Below are 21380 nucleotides of genomic sequence, written 5' to 3' on the forward strand. Positions count from 1 at the left end.
TTGACTCTATCTGCTTGACTTACTTCACTCAGCATAATCTCTTCCAGTCCCGTCTATGTTGCTACAAAAGTTGGGTATTCATCCTTTCTGATGGAGGCATAATACTCCATAGTGTGTATGGACCACATCTTCCTTATCCATTCGTCCGTTGAAGGGCATCTTGGTTCTTTCCACAGTTTGGCGACCGTGGCCATTGCTGCTATGAACATTGGGGTACAGATGGCCCTTCTTTTTACTACATCTGTATCTTTGGGGTAAATACCCAGTAGTGTCATTGCAGGGTCATAGGGAAGCTCTATTTTTAATTTCTTAAGGAATCTCCACACTGTTCTCCAAATTGGCTGCACCAACTTGCATTCCCACAAACAGTGTAAGATGGTTCTCCTTTCTCCACATTGAGAGGCCTTATTCTGAGTGAAAGAAGCCCATCTCAAAAGGTTACATACTATATAGTTCCATTTGTATGACATTTTCAAAAAGCTAGAACTATAATGGTTGAGAATAGATCAGATGTTTCTAGGGATTAAAGGTGAGGAGAGAGTGTGGCTACAGAGGGATAGTCCCAGGGAGTTTTTTGGGTTAATGGAATTATTCTCTATCTTGATTATGGTGATGGTTACATGCATCTGTCGATAGGTTAAAATTTATAAAAATGTATAAACACAGAAATATCCATTTTATTGTAAGATAGTAGAATTTTTAAAAGCCCGGCAGACCACGTGGGATGATAAACAATAGTTATCACTCCACCTCATTGGGACACGGCTGGGGACTTTTCAGATTGGAACATGTGCCCTGACTAAAGTCACTAGTCTGCTTCAGCTAATTTTTGCCACATTGAAATGGAGATCTAGCACCATTGGAGTTTCTGAATTTTTAAGAGAACCAGAATTCCAAAATTTTACGTAAACTCTGGTATTTTAAATAATACCATTTAAATAATTAAATAATTTTTATATTTTTTTAAATGCCATGTTGGCCAGCATAAGTCTGAAAAATAGGCATACTAATGTGCTATCATTGATACTGATAGATGTTGTAGTCAGTGATTGTAGGCAGCTTAGTGCTAAAGAGAGCCTTGAGTCGTTGAGAAGAATGGTAAATGTCCCTAGGGTTGCTCTATTATGGATGTGAGAATCTTATGGTAAATTTGTGGTATTTGTGGATGGCATGGGCTTCTGAAAAGATGCGAAATCTTTAGGTGACAGAATGATGGTCTGGGAAAGCAGCAGAAAGGCACTTCCTTTATCCTGGCTAGTAAAAGAAAGAGTTTCCATTACAGAAGACTTTGGAAAAATTGGGACATTTTAAGAAAGAGATGTTCAGTTGAAGTGGTAAAGTAGTTTATGTAAATAGAAATCCTACAGGGCTCCATGAAGAGGTTGGCAGAGGAGTGAGCACAAGAGTGAACATGATTGGGGGAGGGGAGCATGACTGAGGTGGACAAGAATGATGATCTGGAAGATGAATATAGGAGTATTTTGTGTGAAAGCAGGGGGTTAGGAGTGGCAATCCCTTGGAATTGTAGGAATTGCTGGAACAATATTTTATACCTTTAAAGTTTGACTCGTGCTCTTCCCTCTGCTGGTATGTTTTACCTCAATCTCCCTCAGCCTTACCTGTACTATTCATATTTAAGATTCTAAATCCAGATGTTTATGTTTCACTTCTGGAAACCATGGCACTCCTTCCTCACCTCTTCCCCAATTTCAGACCCCTTTTTCTCTTACCGCCTGATACACACCCCTATCTCAGAGTAAACCATTTTAAATTAAAATTAGTCTCTTTAAGTTCCTCTACAAGATACCACCATCCTCCCAGTCAGGCTCCATGTTTTATTCATCTCTTTGCCTCAGGCAGGTAGCACAGAGCCTGGCACTAAGCTAGTATCAACAGATATTTGTTAATTGAGTAGAGAAGTTAGGCTGGCACATGTTTTGATTGTAAGATTGGTCTGGCAGGTACCTGGACTTACTTATCTCTTTAAGGGTCACTGGTAGTATAGGCCTATGATCTGTTTTGTGATTGGTTTGGATCTGCTTAGAGGAAAAGCAAAACTCAGTAGCCAGACAGCAGGTCATTGTTAAGGCCAGGGACATATGCCTTTATTCTCAGTGTCTTCTCTGTTTATAAAATATAGAGGCAGTTTTTTGGGAAATGATGAATGGTAAGGGAATACTTTCTGACATTTACATTAGGCAGCCAGGACTTTATGTGATGCTATTATAGTGATCACTACACAGAATATTTATCCTACTGCATTCCTGTCATTTGTCTTTGTAAAAAAAATCTTGGTGGTGAATAGATTTAAAGGACTTTATGTTAACTGTTCAAGGACAAAATTCTCATCAAGACCCAAGTGTTATTTTATTGAGTCTGGACCTTGGCACTTTCTCTGCACAAATTATCCCACTGACCTTTCAAGAGACATCTTGAAATATCTAACTTCAACCTTTCCTCTTTATGTTAGGCCCTTCATCATTATTTGACTTGGGCTGCTGGAACAGTGCCTTCTGCTTTCTCCGTCATTATAATAGAACTTTCAACACCATTACTCTTTTCTTTTGCAGTATATTCTTCAACTTCTTTCCTAAAGTTTTGCTTTAGACTCTATTTTTTTAGGCTTCGTTCTTCCATTAGGCTTTTCAGAGGACTGGAGAGCCATTTAATAGAGAACCGGATCTCACAGGAATGAGATGATAAAAGAAACTTCAAGTGATTTCTTTTCATATTAATGTTTCTCCTTCTTTACCCTGCCTATATCTAGCATAGAACTAGGGTCTTATTTTTCTTAAATAACCAACAGTAAGGATGTAGAAGGTGTTGTTATTCTCTTATTCATCAGACATAATAATTAGACATTATTAAGCATAATAGACTTGTATGCCAAGTGTTTATTGTGCTGATTAGTCCATACAAAAATGAAAAAGACAAGTGCATGCCTTCAATGAATTAACCTAATCAGGGTAGTGAATAAACTAAAGTTACAAATACCTCCTATAAGCTTTTTTTTTTAAATCTTCAAATAGAATATTATACGTTCCTGATGGAGTTATATCATCACATGAGCTTCTCCGTGTGAGGAACTTAGCATACCTTATGGCCTATAGTAAAGAGTTCAATAAATGGGGGTTATATTGTTGGGTAGACACAGAAGAAGTGGAAACGTAAAGAAGGGAGCGGCCATGATGTCTCTACCTGGGCACAGAGAAGTTTTCACAGGGAGGCCTGGTAACTTACTTGATTAAGCATCTGTCATCAGCTTGGGTCATGATCCCAGGGTCCAGGGATCAAGCCCTAAGTCTGGCCCTCTGCTCAATGGGGAGTCTGCTTCTCCCTCTGTGCACCCACCCCTAACCCCACTTGTGTTCTCTTTCTCAAATAAATAAAAATCTTGAAAGAATTAAAAACAAATTTTTACAAAGAAAGTAATACTGGAGGAAATTGCATATACAAGGCCTAAGGGAATGAAACATAAGGTACATTGAGAGAACCTTAAATGATTGGTATATCTGGGAGAGAGGAAAGGAGGAGGAGAGCAAAGCAAGAGATGAGGCTTCTGCAGGAATTTGAACTTGATCCTACAAGGAATGGGGACTATTCATTTATATTAAGCAGGGAGTCTTAAAATTAGTCAATGCAAAAGAAAATTTCTGGTGTATTACATGTTTGTCTCTTTCAGGTCTCTCTTGCCCTGGAGCCTCTGTCAGAAACTTATGACAGCTATAGCCCTCTTCCAGCCACCGATGTGAAAGAAAATGTGCTTTTATCTGAGCAGGAATTCAGAGAATATACTGAACCCAGCAGTAGCCAGTTTCTGGTTCCATCAAGGCCCCATAGGATGCCTACCACCAAAATTGATGGAAAAGAGTTAGCAGCTAACAGTAGTAGATCAACCACTCCGAGGTAATTACCAGTCTTTCAGCTAACTCCCACTTCATAATTTCTGTTTTTTATTTGTGTTTGGATGAAAGACTGAAAGTAGTCATTCATTTAGCAAACAAATATTAAGTACCCACTGTGTGCCTGGTCTAGTACCAAGTACTAGGCATAGAAATTAATAAGACACAATTCTTGTCTTTGAGGACTGCTCACAATCTGGTGGGGAGGCCATTGTACAGATAAATAGGTATAACTAAGTCATAAACAGATGCCATGATAGATGCCCATGAGGGAAAAAGAGGGAAAGGGCAGTAGTTCATGAAACAGGATCGAGTAAGAGAAATAGGTTTGTTTGTTTGTTTGTTTGTTTGTTTTTAAGATTTTATTTATTTATTTGACAGAGAGCGAGCACAGGCAGGCAGAGCGGCAAAGGGAGGGAGAAGCAGGCTCCCTGCGGAGCCTGATGCAGGGCTAGATTCCAGGACTCTGAAATCACCACCTGAGCCACCCAGGCACCCCTAGATTTTTATTTTAAATAATTACAAAGCATTTGCTTTGTGTTGGGCTCTGCACTAAGTTCTTTCTCTTTTTTCAAGATTTATTTATTTGAGAGAGAGAGGACACACACTTGCATGTGCACAAGTGAGGGGAGGGGCAGAGGGAGAGAATCTTCAAGCAGACTCTCTGCTGAGCGCAGAGCCCAACATGAGGTTCGATCTCGTGACTTGAGATCATGACCTGGGCCGAAACCAAGGTCAGACACTTAACTGACTGAGCCACACAGGTGCCCCAACTGAGCTCTCTATTTCATTGTCTCACTTCAGCCACAACCATACAACTGTAGATAAAACATCTATTATTTATTTCATTTGGGAGATGAAAAACAGATTTACAAAGTCGAAGCAGTCTACACTGCTATAAACTACTGATACACTTTCTGTTTCTGACAGTGAAATGTTACCACAATGGGTAATATATTGCTAAAGTTCTCCTTTATTTTATAACAGGGGAAAGGACCACTTGTACTTTGCAGAGAACTCTGATACAATAAAGGACTCTTTCTTCAGACTACAACACCATCTTAATTCAGGACAGAGTTTAGAGTCTATGACTCTGAAAGGCAAGGCCCCAAGGAAGCAGATGTCCCTTCTTAACAGTTCTGAATTCCAGCCTCAAATTAGGACAGTGGCCAAGAGTCGCAGTGACTCATGCATTCTTTCTTCAAACAACCCCCCTACCAAGGACCTTCTTTCAGGTATGTATGTATCTGTGAACCAAGACTAAGCTATATTTATTGGGACTACTCTGCTTGTCAGCCAGTCTTCAAAGAGAACCAAGACTTCTGTTTGAAATAAATAACCAAATAAAAGTGAGTGATCTCACTGAAGTTCTGAATTGCTCACCATTTAAAGGCAGCTCTTTTAAACCAATAAGTTACTTCTAAATAAATACTAGGTACTTAAAATTGTAGGTTTAGGGAAGGAGCCATTTAAAATGAACCTGGATACAGGGGGAAAGTTTATCATAGAGAAATATTATTCTTTATTTTTTTCCCAAATAATTCAAGGCAAATAGAGTTTTTATCTCATCAGGAGATTTACTTGCACTCCTGTGCAGAGGCAAGTACCAAATCTGCTTCATGTCCTGAAAATTTTTGGTCTCAGTGGGAACCTTCATTGCACAGCAACTGCTGATCTTAAGTCTGGGAATTAAATATGACTTACAGCCAAGCAGAAGTAGAAAGGTGTCAGTTTACTTGTATAAGGGCTTAAACTGAAATAAATCCAAAAAGGATTATTTAGAGGTGATATTATAAAAGCAATTGAGATGCCTTATGTTATGTGATGCTCAACCATTTATCTGTTTGACATCAGGAGCATGATGGGGATTTGTCTCCATCCTTACTAGTAAATTTCCAAAGTAGAGTATCTGCAGCATTAGTAGAAAAATCTCTAAAATAACTATTTGGGTACAAAATTTACATTAGTAAGGATATTTTCTTCATGAAGAAAGACATTCTGTTCCCTTTTTTTATTTTCAACTGAAATGTCTGTGATCCCCTTTTTTAAAATATACTCTGATTATAATCTTTTTTATTTTTAAATTTTATTTAAATTCAATTATTTAACATATAGTGTATTATTAGTTTCATAGGTAGAATTCAGTGATTTATCAGTTGCATATAGCATCCAGTGCTCATTACATCAAGTGCCCTCCTTAATGCCCATCACCCAGGTTACCCCATCCCCCCCACCCACCTCCTCTCCAGCAACCTTTAATTTGTTTCCTATAGTTAAGAGTCTCTTAGATAGTGTATTAATTTTAACCTTCAGTGCAATCCTAGGCTACATTAACAAGAACAAATTGTTCCATTTTACTATACTGCTTGTACTTGTCAGCTCACACCTGCAATATTTTGCTTAGGCAACAGACTTTGAGAAAGATTATTTGTTCACTCATTAAGCAGTTACTTATTTAGTACCTATCAAATGTCTGGCATTCTTCTAGGCTTCAGGAATACAGTAATTTAAATGAAAACAAAAACAAATTTCTGCCCTATGGATCTTATATCCTAGATGGGAAGACCAATGATAAACTGGATAAATAAGTAAGTATGTAGGTTAGATGGTGATAATGGCAGTGGGAAAAAAAATGAAGCAGGGCACATAAGAGGAGGGGATGTTAGTTTTACATAGGTTGGCAAAGGAAAACCTCATTAAGAAGGTAATATGAGAGTAAAGATCTAAAGAAAATGAGTTCCTTTTAAGGAAAATAACTACGTTTATGAAAGGACTACCAAGAGATATTTATCTTCACAAGAGGCTACCATTTAGTGAGCATTCATTGTATGCTAACTACTATGCCAGGTGCCTTATACACATAATCTTACAAAAACCAAGTGAGGTAGGGATTGTTATCACCATTCTAAAATGAAAACACAGGCTCAGATTTGGGAAGCTCCTGTCCTATCAAAGGGGAAGCTGCTCTTCAGCTCTAGTTAGACTCTAAGGTAAGGTCCTCTACTTTATCCTACTGTAAGTTCATTGTTTACCTAAGCCAGCCTTTTTTTTTTTTTTTTCTTTTTTCCTTAAATCAAGACTTTGCTGGCCAACTGTTAAGGCCAAACAAAATATGACAAGTACAGTCCACGGGCTGCCAGTGTGCAGCCTCTTCCCTGAGAGTTATGAGGATCAGTTGGCTTACAGATGTAACAAGACAGATTATGACTCAGTCTGAGTTAATAATAACACCTGTGCAGAATGGGAAAGGACAGCTTCAAGAGGTAGTGTATTCTCTATCCCCGGAAAAGAGGAGCTAGCTAACCATCCTGTCAGGACTTTTACAGATTGTATTGAATCATCAAATGGACAGATAGGATCTCTTAAGATCCCTTCCAGCCACAAGATTCTGGAAGACTAAGATTAAGTGGCTCATACTAGTAAGTAGGTCTAGAGCTGAGATTGTGAGAGGGATCTAACAAATACTTAAATATAAATATCTTCCTGGTCTTTATTGGACTGACATGACTCCAGAAAAGGGGTACAGGGCTGAATTAGTGAACCAGCTAGTATATATTAAACAAACTACACATCCTGCTTTTGAGAATTGGGTTTGGAATAGATAGCAAGGAGTTGGACCAAAAACCAGAAGCTGTTCATCTCCTTGTGTTTAACAGGAGCTGTGCCTGAGGCATGTGGGTAATAAACAAGGGAAACATTTGTCCTGGACTCACCTGGGTGCCTTCTTTTGTGTTCAGGGAGTGATTATTGAGTTGAAGTACAGGCTGGTGCCATGACAGCTCTTAGAGTGTAGGTACCAGCTTCCCTTGAGAAGGGGAGGTCAGATGTTTTTTTGTTACCATGCCTCAAACTTTAGAAAATCTTTTCCAAGAATGGCTGTTTCAACAGCCAAACCACTTGGAGGCTAGTGAATGGACCACCTGTGCTCAGATTTGTCCTACTTGTTTTCCTCAATGTTTATTTCCTTTTTAAAACCTGCTTTTGGAAAGAATCTTAAATACTTTTTACCATTTAGATGTAAATGACTGTTTAAGTCCCTTTTGAAATATTACCATTCCCAGAGGAATTTTTTAATGGGATAAAAACTTCAAGCCCAGTTTAATTCAAGAAGTAACATTTGAGTGAGTCAAAACAGAACACTGACCAGTCTTTTAGGTTAGTCATTGTTTTGAGTATTGGGGTTGCAGTGATAAATAAAATACAGTCTTTGACCTTAAGAAATTCAGTCTAGTAAAGGAAACTGACTCTAAAGCAGATACAGTACAATTACATCTGATATAAGCAACAGTGGAAGAACATTTTATTAAATGCCTGATATATACTAGGCACTGTATGAGACACTGATGATACAAAAATCAACAAGAACCAATCCCTTGTCTCAAAGTTCTTTGGATGAGATAGACAGTTATAATACCGAGTGAGAAATTATTTGATGGAATTAAATACCCAGAGCTTTGAGAATACAAAGGAAGTATTGTGTTTAAGGAGTTGAAGATAGTTGGGTATGGTTAAGGAACCAAGGATATTATCTCTCCAAAAACATTTTGAGTATTGATAGAAAAACTGGTTTTCCTCATGGTCCTGAAGTCAGGTGAGGTTTATTATCAACACAGCTTGTTATTATCCACTTTATTCATAAAACATTTGAATGTGCCCACCTCGTTTGAAGAACTTTATATTGAGTAAAGCCAAGGGCCAACTAGAAACTAAAAGTTTCTGGTCACATAGCAATCTTCAGCCAAATTTCCAATGCTAGCAAGACCATGTTTTCCTTACCCTTTCTCATTGAGTAAACAAGATAGCCATTTTTTGGCTGAATCTCAGAGATTAAAAAGAAAAAAAAAACGGGCGCCTGGGTGACTCAGTTGGTTAAGCATCTGCCTTCGGCTTGGGTTGTGATCCCCAGACCCTGGCTTCCTGCTCATCGGGGAGTCTGCTTCTCCCTCTCCCTCTGCTGCTTCACCTGCTTGTGCTCTCTCTCTCTCTCTGTCAAATAAGTAAATAAAATCTTGAATAAAAAATACAATGAATTCTGAATGAATTTGTGCAGCCATTATTTATATAGAAAAAAGTTAATGTATATTAAGTGAAAAACAATTTTAAAACCGTATACATGTTTTTGCAAAAAAGGAAATATATATATAAATACATGTGTATTTATGCATAGATTTAAAAAACTATAAGAATATTCCGGGATAGTGGCATTAATGGACATATTAGTTTTCTGTTGCTGCATGACAAATTACCACAAATTTAATGGGTTAAAACAACATCCACTTATTAGCTCACAGTTCTGTGGCTCAGAAGTCCAACAAGGTATGGTTAGGTTTTCTGCTTAAGGTATCGGATATTGACCAAGCTAAATTCTCATCTGTAAGTGCTGGGGAAAAATGCAGTCCCAATTTCATTCTTGTTGACTGAATTCAGTTATTTGCAGTCATAGGGCTGAGGTCCCATTTCCTTGCTATAAGCTGCAAGCCACTGTTAGCTTCCTAGAGGCCACCTGCATCTCTTCCCACGTGGTCCCTTCCATCTTCAAGACAGTGATGATACATTAAATCTTTCTCGTGCTTCAAATCTCTGTTGACATAACCTGCAAATGGCCAGAGAAAACTCTGCTTTTAAAATGTTTGGACTACCAAAATGATGTCACTATCTTAAGATTGACTGATTTGGAACTGATTTTACATCTGTAAAATCCCTTTAAAGCAGTACCTTTAGATGAGTGTTTTAATCAGAGAGGAGATATATGTACACTAGAGTCGGGAATCTTGGGGAGAATTATCTTAGAATTCTAAATGGTTGATCTTTATTTTCTTTTAATTTAGTTGTATTGTCACTGAATATGTGATATTTCAGATTTTTTTTTTTTTTTTTTTTTTTACTTTGTAAGATAGATTTTGAATTCTTTGTACTAACAAATGTTAGATGTTTATGGATCTTCTTGGCTTCTTTTTTTTTTCTTGGCCTGACCACCGTATCATCATCATCATCATCTCCTCCTCCTCCTTCTTTCTTGAGAGGAAGTGCATGTGTGCATATGTGTGTAGGACAGGGTGCTGAGGGGTGGGGGAACAGAGAGAGAATCCAAAGCAGTCTCTATGCCCAACACAGGCCCTAGGTGGGGCTCCATCCCACAACCCTGAGATCATGATCTGAGCAGAAACCAAGAGTTAGACATCCACCCAACCAACTGAGCCACCCAGGTGCCCCTATATCTTCTTTCATTTTAGAAGCTATAAAACTCTAGACTAAGAGAATGGACAATTGGTGTCTAGTCTCAGTTACCTCCAAAGCAACTGTGGAACCTCAAGAAAAAAATATTTCCCACTGTTCCTTGGAATAATGCCACTGGCCCTAAGCTTTTTAAAAGATGTCTAAGAACTAAAGTGGGGTTATATGTAGTATAGTGACTAAAATCATAGGATGTGGGGCACCGAGCTGGGACAGTTTGGTGGAGCATGAGACTATTGATTTCAGGGTTGTGAGTTTGAGCCCTGCACTGGGTATGGAGATTACTGAAAAAGCTAAAATCTTAAAAAATAATAACAATAAATAAAATTATAGGCTGTGATCATTCTGGTTATACGGTGTGTATAACTTGAGCAAGTTATATATCCTCTCTGTCTCAATTTTCTTAATCTAGAAGATGAAATAGTAGTATCCATCTCAGAGAACTGTTAGGAGGAATAAATGAGTGAATATATTTAATATAATATACACAGAGTAGTGCCCAGCATGTGTTTAAGAGTTCAGTAAATTATTATTGCTGTTGTTATTGTTATTTTTACTCAGGGATTGGGTAGATTTTATCAGAAAGTCTGAAGACTTCATCCTAGCTTTTCTATTAACTGCTGTATCATCTTAGACAAGTCATGGAAATTTTTTGGCATTCTTCATAAAAATATGAATTTGGAATAGGTAAACACTGTAGCTTCTAAAAGTTATAACTGGTATAGAGGTTAGTGTTTTTTGGATAATAGTGACATTAACTATTACAAATAATAGAATTCAGTATGGTCTCTGGATATAAAAATAAATTATGTAGACATTATTAATTTTAATATGTATAAAAACCAATTGAAAAAGTCAGTGCATTCATGTAATGTTTCCCATTGTATAACAACTCTGGAGACTGACCTCCCTCCAGAACAAACTCCATTCACTGCTGTAATGCCAGCATTTAAAACAGTCCTCTCATAGAAGCTCTGTAAACTGTCTATTGTAAAATGAGTGTCCTTAAGAAATTCTCAAACTAGTAGGAAAAGCAAGATACAGATGTAGTGAAAAGAAGGGCCATCTGTACCCCAGTGTTCATAGCAGCAATGGCCACGGTCGCCAAACTGTGGAAAGAACCAAGATGCCCTTCAGCGAACGAATGGATAAGGAAGATGTGGTCCATATACACTACGGAATATTATGCTTCCATCAGAAAGGATGAATACCCAACTTTTGTAGCAACATGGACGGGACTGGAAGAGATTATGCTGAGTGAAATAAGTCAAGCAGAGAGAGTCAATTATCACATGGTTTCACTTATTTGTGGAGCATAACAAATAGCATGGAGGACAAGGGGAGATGGAGAGGAGAAGGGAGTTGAGGGAAATTGGAAGGGAAGGTGAACCATGAAAGACTATGGACTCTGAAAAACAATCTGAGGGTTTTGAAGGGGCGGGGGGTGGGGGGTTGGGGGAACCAGGTGGTGGGTATTAGAGAGGGCAAGGATTGCATGGATCACTGGGTGTGGTGCAAAAACAATGAATACTGTTACACTGAAAAGAAATAAAAAATTTAAAAAAAAAAACAGGTAGGTCATTACAATATGCTAAGTCTTACAATATGTTAAGTCTTGTCATAGATGGAAAGGCGCTGAATATTGCAGGTATTGCTGTTGGATTTTAGATTTTCCATGTTCTGCTTTTGCCTTCTTCAGCATTGTTAGAACAAGGTGATAAACTGCGTAATGCCATGGTGATCTCTACAATGAAATCAAGCCCAGATACTAGCATGTTGTTGGATGAAGTTCATCCTCCTATGAAAGAAGATTTTCTTAACGCCTCAACACAGTAAGTTACAGAATAAAGATGATTCCTAACAGTTCATTTCTTAATTGTTGCTGATGTATATTTTTTGTTAAGTTATAGACTTATTCAGCAAATAATTCTTAATGTGGTGAAAAGGAAGTCTAAACTAGGAGTTTATATACTCACAATCTAGACATAGTACTGGTACTTGCTAAATGTGTAAATGGTTAAATTCTTTGCTCCCTGTGAACTGGCATGCTTATATGTATAATGGAGATATTCTTTCCTTCCTCTCTTACAGAGATGAAATTAGAGTCTAAGGTAGAAAAGGGCTTTGTAAATTGTGAACTTTTGTATATATTTAAGGTTGTTATGTCTGAAGGATGTTAAGTGTTCCATGTTGAATCATCTCCATGTACTATCTTTTAGCTCAGTTAATGCTGATTTAGATTTTTCCTGTATATTAGCCACTCAGAAAAGTATTTTTCCACACCGCAGAATCAAAGCCTTGTCTAGGGACCAGTTTAAAGACCACATAGCAGATCACCTCCTTCCTCCAACTGAGAATACATTTTGGAAACATGACACAAAAGACGATACCAGAGCTATACAGCTGCTATTAGGCAGGTAAGGACTTTTAACTATCTTTCTTCTTTTTAAATTCTTCCTTCAATTCATTGTGTATATTGTTAACAGATTTATCTTCTGAAAGCAATACTTCCATGGAGTAGCCAAGTCATTCCCTTGGTTACTCATTGCATACTAAATAAAAATCACTATTTATTACCTACTAAGTAAAAATCTAGTCTTTAGCCTTTTATTCTTAGCTTCATTTACAGAATGGTCTCCAGCCCACCTTTCCATTCTTATCTCCCAACTTTATCTTCAACACCATTATTAGGATATAATTTTAAAAACTCAGATTTTAGGGGCTTCTGGGTGGCTTAATCAATTAAGTGCCCAGCTCTTGGTTTCAGCTCAAGTAATCATCTCAGGATTTTGAGATCGAGCCCCGTGTTGGGCTCCACCACAGCAGGGAGTCTGCTTGAGATTCTTTATCTCTCTCTTCCTCTGCTCCCCCTCCAACTCTCTCTCTTTCAAATAAATAAATTTTTTAAAAACCTCAGATTTTAAGCAAACACAAGTTAATTTGGGGTCTTAGTATGTCTCTTATATAGCCTATGTTGCCTATGTAATTAGGCAGGAAAAAAAAAAAGGCATCCAAATTGGAAAGGAAGAAGTACAACTATATTCACAGGTGACATGAACTGGTATGTAGAAAATCTTAAAGAATCCACTAAAAAAATATTAGAACTAATAAATTCTGGAAGATTGCAGGATATGAGATCAATACACAAAAATCAATTGTATTTCTATGTACTTGCAATGAGCAATCCAAAAATGAAATTAAGAAAAAATTCCATTTATAATAGCAATAATAACACTTAGGAAAATTTTAACAAAAGAAGTGTAAAACCTAAACTCTGCAACTACAAGACATTATTATTAAAAGAAATTTTAAAAGATCTAAATAAGTACAAAAATCCCAAATTCATGATTCAGTGCAATCCCTATCAGTATTGTAGCTGACTTCTTTGTAGAAATTAATAAACTGATTCTAAAATTCCTGTGAAATTGCAAGGGACCCAGAATAGCCCAAACAGTCTTTAAAAAGAGAAAATTAGGGGGATTCACACATCCTTATTTTATTTTTAAAGATTTTTTTATTTATGGGGGGAGGATCAGAAGGTAAGATGGTCTTAAGCAGACTCCACACTAAATAAGGAGCCAGACCCATGGCTTAATCTCACTACCCTGAGATCCCAAACTGAGCCAAAACCAAGAGTTGAATGCTTAACTGACTGCACCACCCAGGTGCCATTCACACTTCCTTATTTTAAAACTTAGTACAAAGAAATAACAGGTCTATTTGGTACTGACATAAGGAAAAGACATATAAATCAATGGACTAGAAATGAGCTTATAAGTAAACCTATGTCAGACAAACCACGAGAGACTCTGGACTCTGGGAAACAAGCTGAGGGTTACAGAATGGAGGGGAGTGGAGGGTAGGTGTGGCCAGGTAATGGGTATTAAGGAGGGCACATGTAGTGAAGAGTACTAGGTGTTATATGCAACTAATGAATCATTGAACACTACATCAAAAACTAATGATGTATACTGTATGTTGGCTAACTGAACATAATGGAAGGAAGGAACGAAGAGGAATGGAGGGAGTAAGGAAGGAAGGAACCTATGTCTGTGGTTGACTAATACAAGGATATCAAGACCAATTTGTGAGGAATAGTCTTTTCAACAAATACTGTTGGGACAACTGGCCAGCTACATGCCAAAAAAATGAAGTTGGATCACTATCTCAAGCCATATATAAAAAAGAACTCAAAATGGATAAAATGGCTAAATGGAAGAACTAAAATTGTACAGCTCTTAGCAGAAATACAGAGGTAAATTTTTATGACCTTGGATTCAGAAAAAGATTCTTTAATATGACACCAAAAGGAGAAGCAACAAAAAACCCAGATAAATTAGAGTTAATTAAAATAAAAAATGTTTGTGCTTCAAAGGACATTGTTAAGAAAGTAAAAGGGTCATAGAATGGAAGAAAATATTTGCATATCTGATAAAGGATTTATATCTAGAGTATATAAAGAATTCATACAACTTAATAATTAAAGGACCAGTCATTCAATTAAAAATATGGGCAAAGGATCTAAATAGAGATTTTTCCCAAGAAGATAGTGAAATGGCTAATATATGCATGAAAAGATGTCAGCACCATTAGTTCTCAGGGAAACGCATATCACCACAGTGAGATACCACTTCATAAGCACCAGGATGGCTTGAATCAAAAAATCAGGTAGTTAAAAAAAAAAAAAAATCAGGTAGTAAAATTGGTGAGGATGTGGAGAATTTGGAACCTTCATACAGTGCTTACAGCAGTGTAAAATGGTATACTACTTTGGAAAATAGTTCACCACTTTCTCAAACTGGTATATGTAGAGTTAACATATGACCTAGCAGTTCAGCTCCTAGATATACACCAAAGGGAAATGAAAGCTACATCCATGCAAAAACATGTACATGAATTTCCATAGCAGCATTATTCATTATAGTTAAAATGTTCATGAGATGAATGAATGTAAAAAAGTAATATATTCATAAAGTGTAATATTATTTAGCCAGAAAATGTAATAAATTACTGATAACATGCTCTAGCATGGATGAACATTGAAAACATGCTGAATGAAAGAGGCTAGTCACAAAAGAGACCATATTTTGTGAGTCCATTTATATGAAACATACAAAATAGACAAATCTAGAGAAAAGAAAGTAGATTAGTGGGTTCTTTATCCCTGGGTATGATGGGAGAGTAAGTGATAATAGCTAGTGGATAGTTTCTTTTTAAGGTTTTAAAGTGACTCTGGTGATGGTTGTTCATGTCTGTAAATATACAAAAAAACCTGAATTACTCACTTTGAGTGAATTGTATCTTACGTAAATAATGTCTAAATGAAACTTTTTAAAAACCCCCAGTGTAGTACTATATAGTCAAGAGGGAACCTCTACATCCTGACTTTACTTAAAGAGTGAAGGATTTGGACCCCACATTTAGTGCCGCAACTTTTAAGCCCCCCACTAGAGGTATGGGCTCCGAAAACACTTAATTTGAAAGCCAGTGGGGCTTGCATTCATGTGACTCATAATAATACACACTTTCCCAGCTGCTATTTGGGGTTCAGCTTCCAATCAGAGTGCATCTAGGCACTGACTTTGATCCTCCTGTTTGGGACAATAGTAGGTCTTTGTATGCCCTCAACTACTGGGATCTACTAAGAACAATGGAGGAGGCTTGGACAATCAGAAAAATTTATGAGGCAGGTAGGGGCTTGGGAGCCAAACTAATTGATGAGGTTTATCTCCTACTGTCAAGAATAGAAACAGGTCAGAACTGTCTGTCAGGACATTACAGCAGGACTGAGACAGGTGACTGTTTTGTCTAATATGCAGAATTCAACAGAGAAAGTCAAAGAAAATGAAGAAACCAAAGAATATGTTCCAAACAAAAGGACAGAATAAATATCCAGAAATAGATCTTAGGGAAGCAGAGATAAGTGAGTTACCTGACAGAGAATTAAAAATAACGGTCATAAAGAGTACCAAACTGGGGTGCCTGGGTGGCTCAGTGGGTTAAAGCCTCTGCCTTTGGCTCAGGTCATGATCTCAGGGTCCTGAGATTGAGCCCGCATCAGGCTCTCTGCTCAGCATGGAGACTGCTTCTCCCCCCATCACCCCCTGCCTGCCTCTCTGCCTACTTGTGATCTCTGTCTGTCAAATAAATAAAATCTTTAAAAAAAAAAAAAAGTACCAAACTAATCATAGAGCTAAAGAACACAATAACTCACTGAAAAATTTGAGAGGGATTCAGCAGCAAACTAGATCAAAGGGAAGAAAGAATCAGCAAACTCAAAAACAAAGCAGTGGAATTCAGTCAGAGATACAAAAAGAAAAAAGAATGAAAGGAGTTTAGATAGTATAAGGGACTTATGAGAAACCAAGAGACCAGCATACACATTATAGGAGTCCCAGAAGAAGAAGGTGAGAGAGAGAGAAAGGAGCAAAAATAGTCAAAGAAATAATGGCTGAAAATTTCCCTAGCCTGAGGAAAGAAACAGACATCCAGAATCAGGAATCCCAGAGAGTTTTAAGTTAGATGAATCAAAGGAGACCCATACTGTAACACAAGATAATTAAATTGTCAAAGTTTAAAAGGAGATAATCTTAAAAGTAGAGAGCAAAAAGCAACTTGTTACTGACAGGGGATACCCCATAAGACTTTTAGCAGATTTTTCAGCAAAACCTGTAAACTAGAGGTGCCTGGGTGGCTCAGTCAGTTAAACGTCCGTCTCATGATTTCAACTCAGGTCATGATCTCAGGGTCATGAGATCAAGCCCAGTGTCAGGCTCCACACACAGTGGGGAGTCTGCTTGAGATTCTCTCTCTCTGCCTCTGCCCCTCCCCTGCCTCTCTCAAATAAATAGATAAGTCTTTAGAAAGAACAACAGAAAAAAAACCCTGCAGACTAGAAGGCAGTGGGATTATATATTCAAAAGTGCTGAAAGAAAAAAAACTGCCAGCCAAGAATACTGTACCTGGCAAAACTGTCCTTCAGAATGGAAGGGAAGATAAAGAATTTTCCAGATAAACACAAGCTGAAGGACTTAATGACCATTAGACTAACCTTACAAAAAACATTAAAGGAAGTTCTTCAAGCTGAAATAAAAAGATGCTAAGCAGTAACAAGAAGACATACAAAATTCTAAAACTCATGGCTAAAGGTAAATATATAGTTAAACTGAGAATACTGTAATACTACAATGGTGGCGGGTAATTCACTTATAAATCTAATATGAAGGCTAAAAGACAAAGTATTAAAAATAAATTTAACTGGGCGCCTGGGTGGCTCAGTGGGTTAAGCCGCTGCCTTCGGCTCAGGTCATGATCTCAGGGTCCTGGGATCGAGTCCCACATCCGGCTCTCTGCTCAGCAGGAAGCCTACTTCCCTCTCTCTCTCTCTGCCTGCCTCTCCGTCTACTTGTGATCTCTCTCTGTCAAATAAATAATTAAAAATCTTAAAAAAAAATTAAAAAAAATTTAACTATAATAATTGGTTAATGGATACATGATATAAAGCTACAAACTGTGACATCAAAAATTGAAAATGAGGGGCGCCTGGGTGGCTCAGTGGGTTAAGCCGCTGCCTTCAGCTCAGGTCATGATCTCAGGGTCCTGGGATCGAGTCCCACATCGGGCTCTCTGCTCAGCAGGGAGCCTGCTTCCCTCTCTCTCTCTCTCTCTCTGCCTGCCTCTCTGTCTACTTGTGATCTCTCTCTGTCAAATAAAAAAATTAAAAAAAAAAAGAATCTAAAAAAAAAAATTGAAAATGAGGTAGGGGAACTTTTGTATGTGTGTTGGTTTATCACGCTAAAATAGGCTGTTATAAATATGTAAGCCTCATGGTAACCACAGAGCAAAAGTGTATAGTAAAATATGTAAAATATAAAGGAATTAAAACATGCCACTCCAGTGAATCATCAAATCACAAAGGAAGAGAACAAGAAAGGAACTACAAATCAACCAGGAAGCAGTTAACAAAATGATAGTAGTAAGTTCATACCTATCAATAATTGTTTTAAATGTAGGTAGACTAAAGTATCCAACCAGAAGACAGTACTGAATGGGTAAAAAAATAAGACCCAACTATATGCAGCCTGCAGGAGACTTTAAGTATTTATAAGCTCAAAATGAAGGGATTTCATGCAAGTGGAAACCAAAGGAGAGTTTGGGGTAGCTATTCTTAGGTCAGACAGATAGACTTTAAACCAAAAACTATAACAAGAGGTAAAGAAAGTCATGATAGAGTGATAGTTGGTCAATTCCTCAAGCGGATATAAACGTAAATATTGATGCAGCCAAATACATAAAGCAAATGTTAGTAGATGCAAATGGAGAGACAACAACACAATAATAGCAGGGAACTTTAAATCCCACATCCCACAATGGATAGATCATCCAGACAGAATATCAATAAGGAAATCCTGGACTTAAATGACACAAACAGATGGACCTGATACACGTATATAGAACTTTCCACCTAATAGCAGCAAAATACATATTTTTCTCACGCACACATGGAACATTCTCTGTGATCATCTACTGGGCCATAAAACAGTTATTAATACATTTAAGGAGATTAAAATAGTGGGCATTTTTTTCTGACCACAGTAGTATGAAATTAAAAATCAATTACAAAAAGAAAACTAGAAAATTTACAAGTGTGTGGAAATTAAACAACATGTTCCTGAACAACCAGTGGGTCAAAGAAGAAATCAACAGGGAAATCAAAGTAACTTGAGACAGAGGAAACTGGAAACACAATGTACCAAAAGTTACGGGATGCAGCAAAAGCGGACCTATGAAGAAAATCAATAGCATAAGTGTGTATATTAAAAAATAAGAAAGATCTCAAGTAAAATAACTAAATTTATACCTCAGGGAACTTAGAGAAAGAACAGACTAAGCCCAAAGTTGGTGGAAGGAAAGAACAAAAATCAGAGTGGAAACAAATGAAATAGACTACAAAGAGAATATAAAAGATCAATGAAACTAAGAGCTGGGTTTGTTTTTTTTTTTAATAGATAAACTATTAGACTTATGAAAACAAAAAGAGAGGACTTAAAATTATAAATGAAATCGGAGACATTATAACTGATACCAGAGAAGTACAATCATAAGAAACTACCATGAAAAATTATATGCCAACAAATTGGAAAACCTAAAAGAAATTGGTAAATTCCTGGAAATATACAGCTGTCAAAACTGCATCATGCAGAAATAGACACCTGAGCAGACTGATTACTAGTAAGGAGATTAAATGAGTAATCAAAAATCTCCTGGCAAATTGAAGTCTGAAACTAGATGGCTCCACTAGTGAGTTTTACCGAACATGTGAAGAACTAGTACCACTCCTTCTCAAACTCTTCCAAAACACAGAAGAGGAGGGAACACATCCAAACTCATTTCACAAGGCCAGCATTACCTTGCTGCAAAAGCCAGACAAAGACGCTGCAAGAAAAGAAAATTATGGGCTAGTATCCCTGATGAACATAGATGCAAAAGTCTTCAGCAAAGTAGCAAATATGCTCAACAGTACATTAAAATAATCATATACCATGATCAAGTAGAATTTGTTCCAGGGGTGCAGAAACAGTTCAACAGCCACAAATCAGTAATTGTGATACACTGTATTAACAAAAAGAAGCATAAATGTCATATGATCCTCTCAATAAATACAGAAAAAGCATTTGAAAGAATTCAACACCCATTCATGATAAAACCTCCCAACAAACTGGGTATAGAACCAGTGTACCATGGGCGCCTGGGTGGCTCACTCAGTTAAGCATCTGACTCTTAGTTTGGGCTCAGGTCATGCCTCAGGGTCCTGAGATCAAGCTCTGGATCAGGCTCCATGATCTCTCATTCTCTCTTTCCAGAATAAATAAAATCTTAAAGGGGGGGGGGGCACGAGCAGTGTACCTCAACATAATAACAAAGGCCATAAATGACTAGCCCACAACAAACATCATAGTTAATGATGAAACACTGAAAGCTTTTCCTGTAAGATTAGAAACAAAAGATGCTTGCTCTCACCATTTTAATTCAGCATGGCCTTTTAATGTGTTGTAGTCAGTAGAGTAAGTTCAAAGACGTGTTAACTGAAAAAAAAAATTAAATGGGGAGGACTGAATACTGAACAGTGGTGATCTTGATAACTTCAAAGGTGTGCAGTGGAGGGAAAAAAGGAGTAACCAAGTGAGGGGGAACTATAAATAGCAAGTGATTGTTATGTAAAATGCCAAGAAGTAGAGCTTCAAAAAGGAACAGTGCTCTGGAGCTAGAGAAGCCCTGTGTTTGGGAAGTTGTTAGTTGGGTTGTAGCAGTTAGAGAGCTATTCTTACCTTTGAGAGAGAGATTTCTATAGATCTGTAGTTCTCAGCTGAGGGGCAATTCTCTCCTACTCCCAGCCCCATGGCACATTTTGTAATGTTTAGAGGGGTACAAAATGTACAGGATAGCTCCCAATGACCAAGAATTACCTGACCGACGGTTGAAGTAGTGCTAAATTTGAGAAACCCTGCTTTAGATTTTAAAAAGTGAGAAAAGGAACATTTATTATCTGTTTTTTCCAAGAAATGTAGGAACATGATCTAATTTGAAGGTAGTATTTATATGCTATTCTCTTGAGAAATTAAAGACGGAAATGGGGCACCTGGCTGGCTCAGTTAAAAGAGCATGTGACTCTTGATCTCAGGGTCTTGAGTTTGAGCCCCACGTTGGATATAGAGACTGCTTAAATAAATTAAAAAAAAAAAGAAGGGGAGAAAGTATAGCAACTAGCATGAAAGGGAAGCAAAGTTGAAAGAATTAATAACAAATACTTAGCACAGCGCCTGTACATTTAATAAATTTTGCCTTTATTTTTAATAACATGTTCATTAAGAATTCAGTAAGTCCTTTACAGGTATCTATTCAGTACCAGTTATTTTAGGAGAAACAAAAATGAAGTATACATGTACTTGTATGCTTATATTCCTTATCGATTTACAAACTTGTGGGGATTCTTAATCTCAAAAAACAAACAGGGTTGCTGGGGGTTGGGGGAATAGGGATGGAGTGGCTGGGTGATGGACATTGGGGAGGGTATGTGCTGTGGTGAGGGCTGTGAAATGTGTAAGCCGATGATTCATAGACTTGTACCCCTGGGGCAAATAGTCCATTATATGTTAATAAAAATAATTTTTAAAAAAATCTACGAACTTTTTGTAAGTAGGGTATCTGTTTTACTTATTTCTATATCACACATGGAATTAATCT

General features: G+C 37.4%; 1 protein-coding gene across 10 annotated transcripts in view; it reads left to right on the top strand.

Moving 5' to 3' along the window:
- Positions 1-21380, top strand: part of C2CD3 (C2 domain containing 3 centriole elongation regulator) — a 143190-nt gene that overhangs the window by 18140 nt on the left and 103670 nt on the right. For 9 of the 10 annotated variants that reach the window (XM_032853111.1, XM_032853105.1, XM_032853109.1 and 6 more), the window contains exons 4-7: positions 3683-3906; positions 4890-5137; positions 11836-11968; positions 12425-12553. In XM_032853111.1, the coding sequence (XP_032709002.1) occupies positions 3683-3906; positions 4890-5137; positions 11836-11968; positions 12425-12553 (734 nt within the window). Of the gene's footprint in view, positions 1-3682; positions 3907-4889; positions 5138-6832; positions 6893-11835; positions 11969-12424; positions 12554-21380 lie in introns of those variants that run through there. The other variant, XM_032853110.1, reaches the window with a different exon arrangement.

The sequence above is a fragment of the Lontra canadensis genome, unplaced genomic scaffold (genome assembly GCF_010015895.1).
Source record: "Lontra canadensis isolate GAN:19392208 unplaced genomic scaffold, GSC_riverotter_1.0 scaffold7, whole genome shotgun sequence".
In the NCBI taxonomy this organism is placed as follows: Eukaryota; Metazoa; Chordata; class Mammalia; order Carnivora; family Mustelidae; genus Lontra; species Lontra canadensis.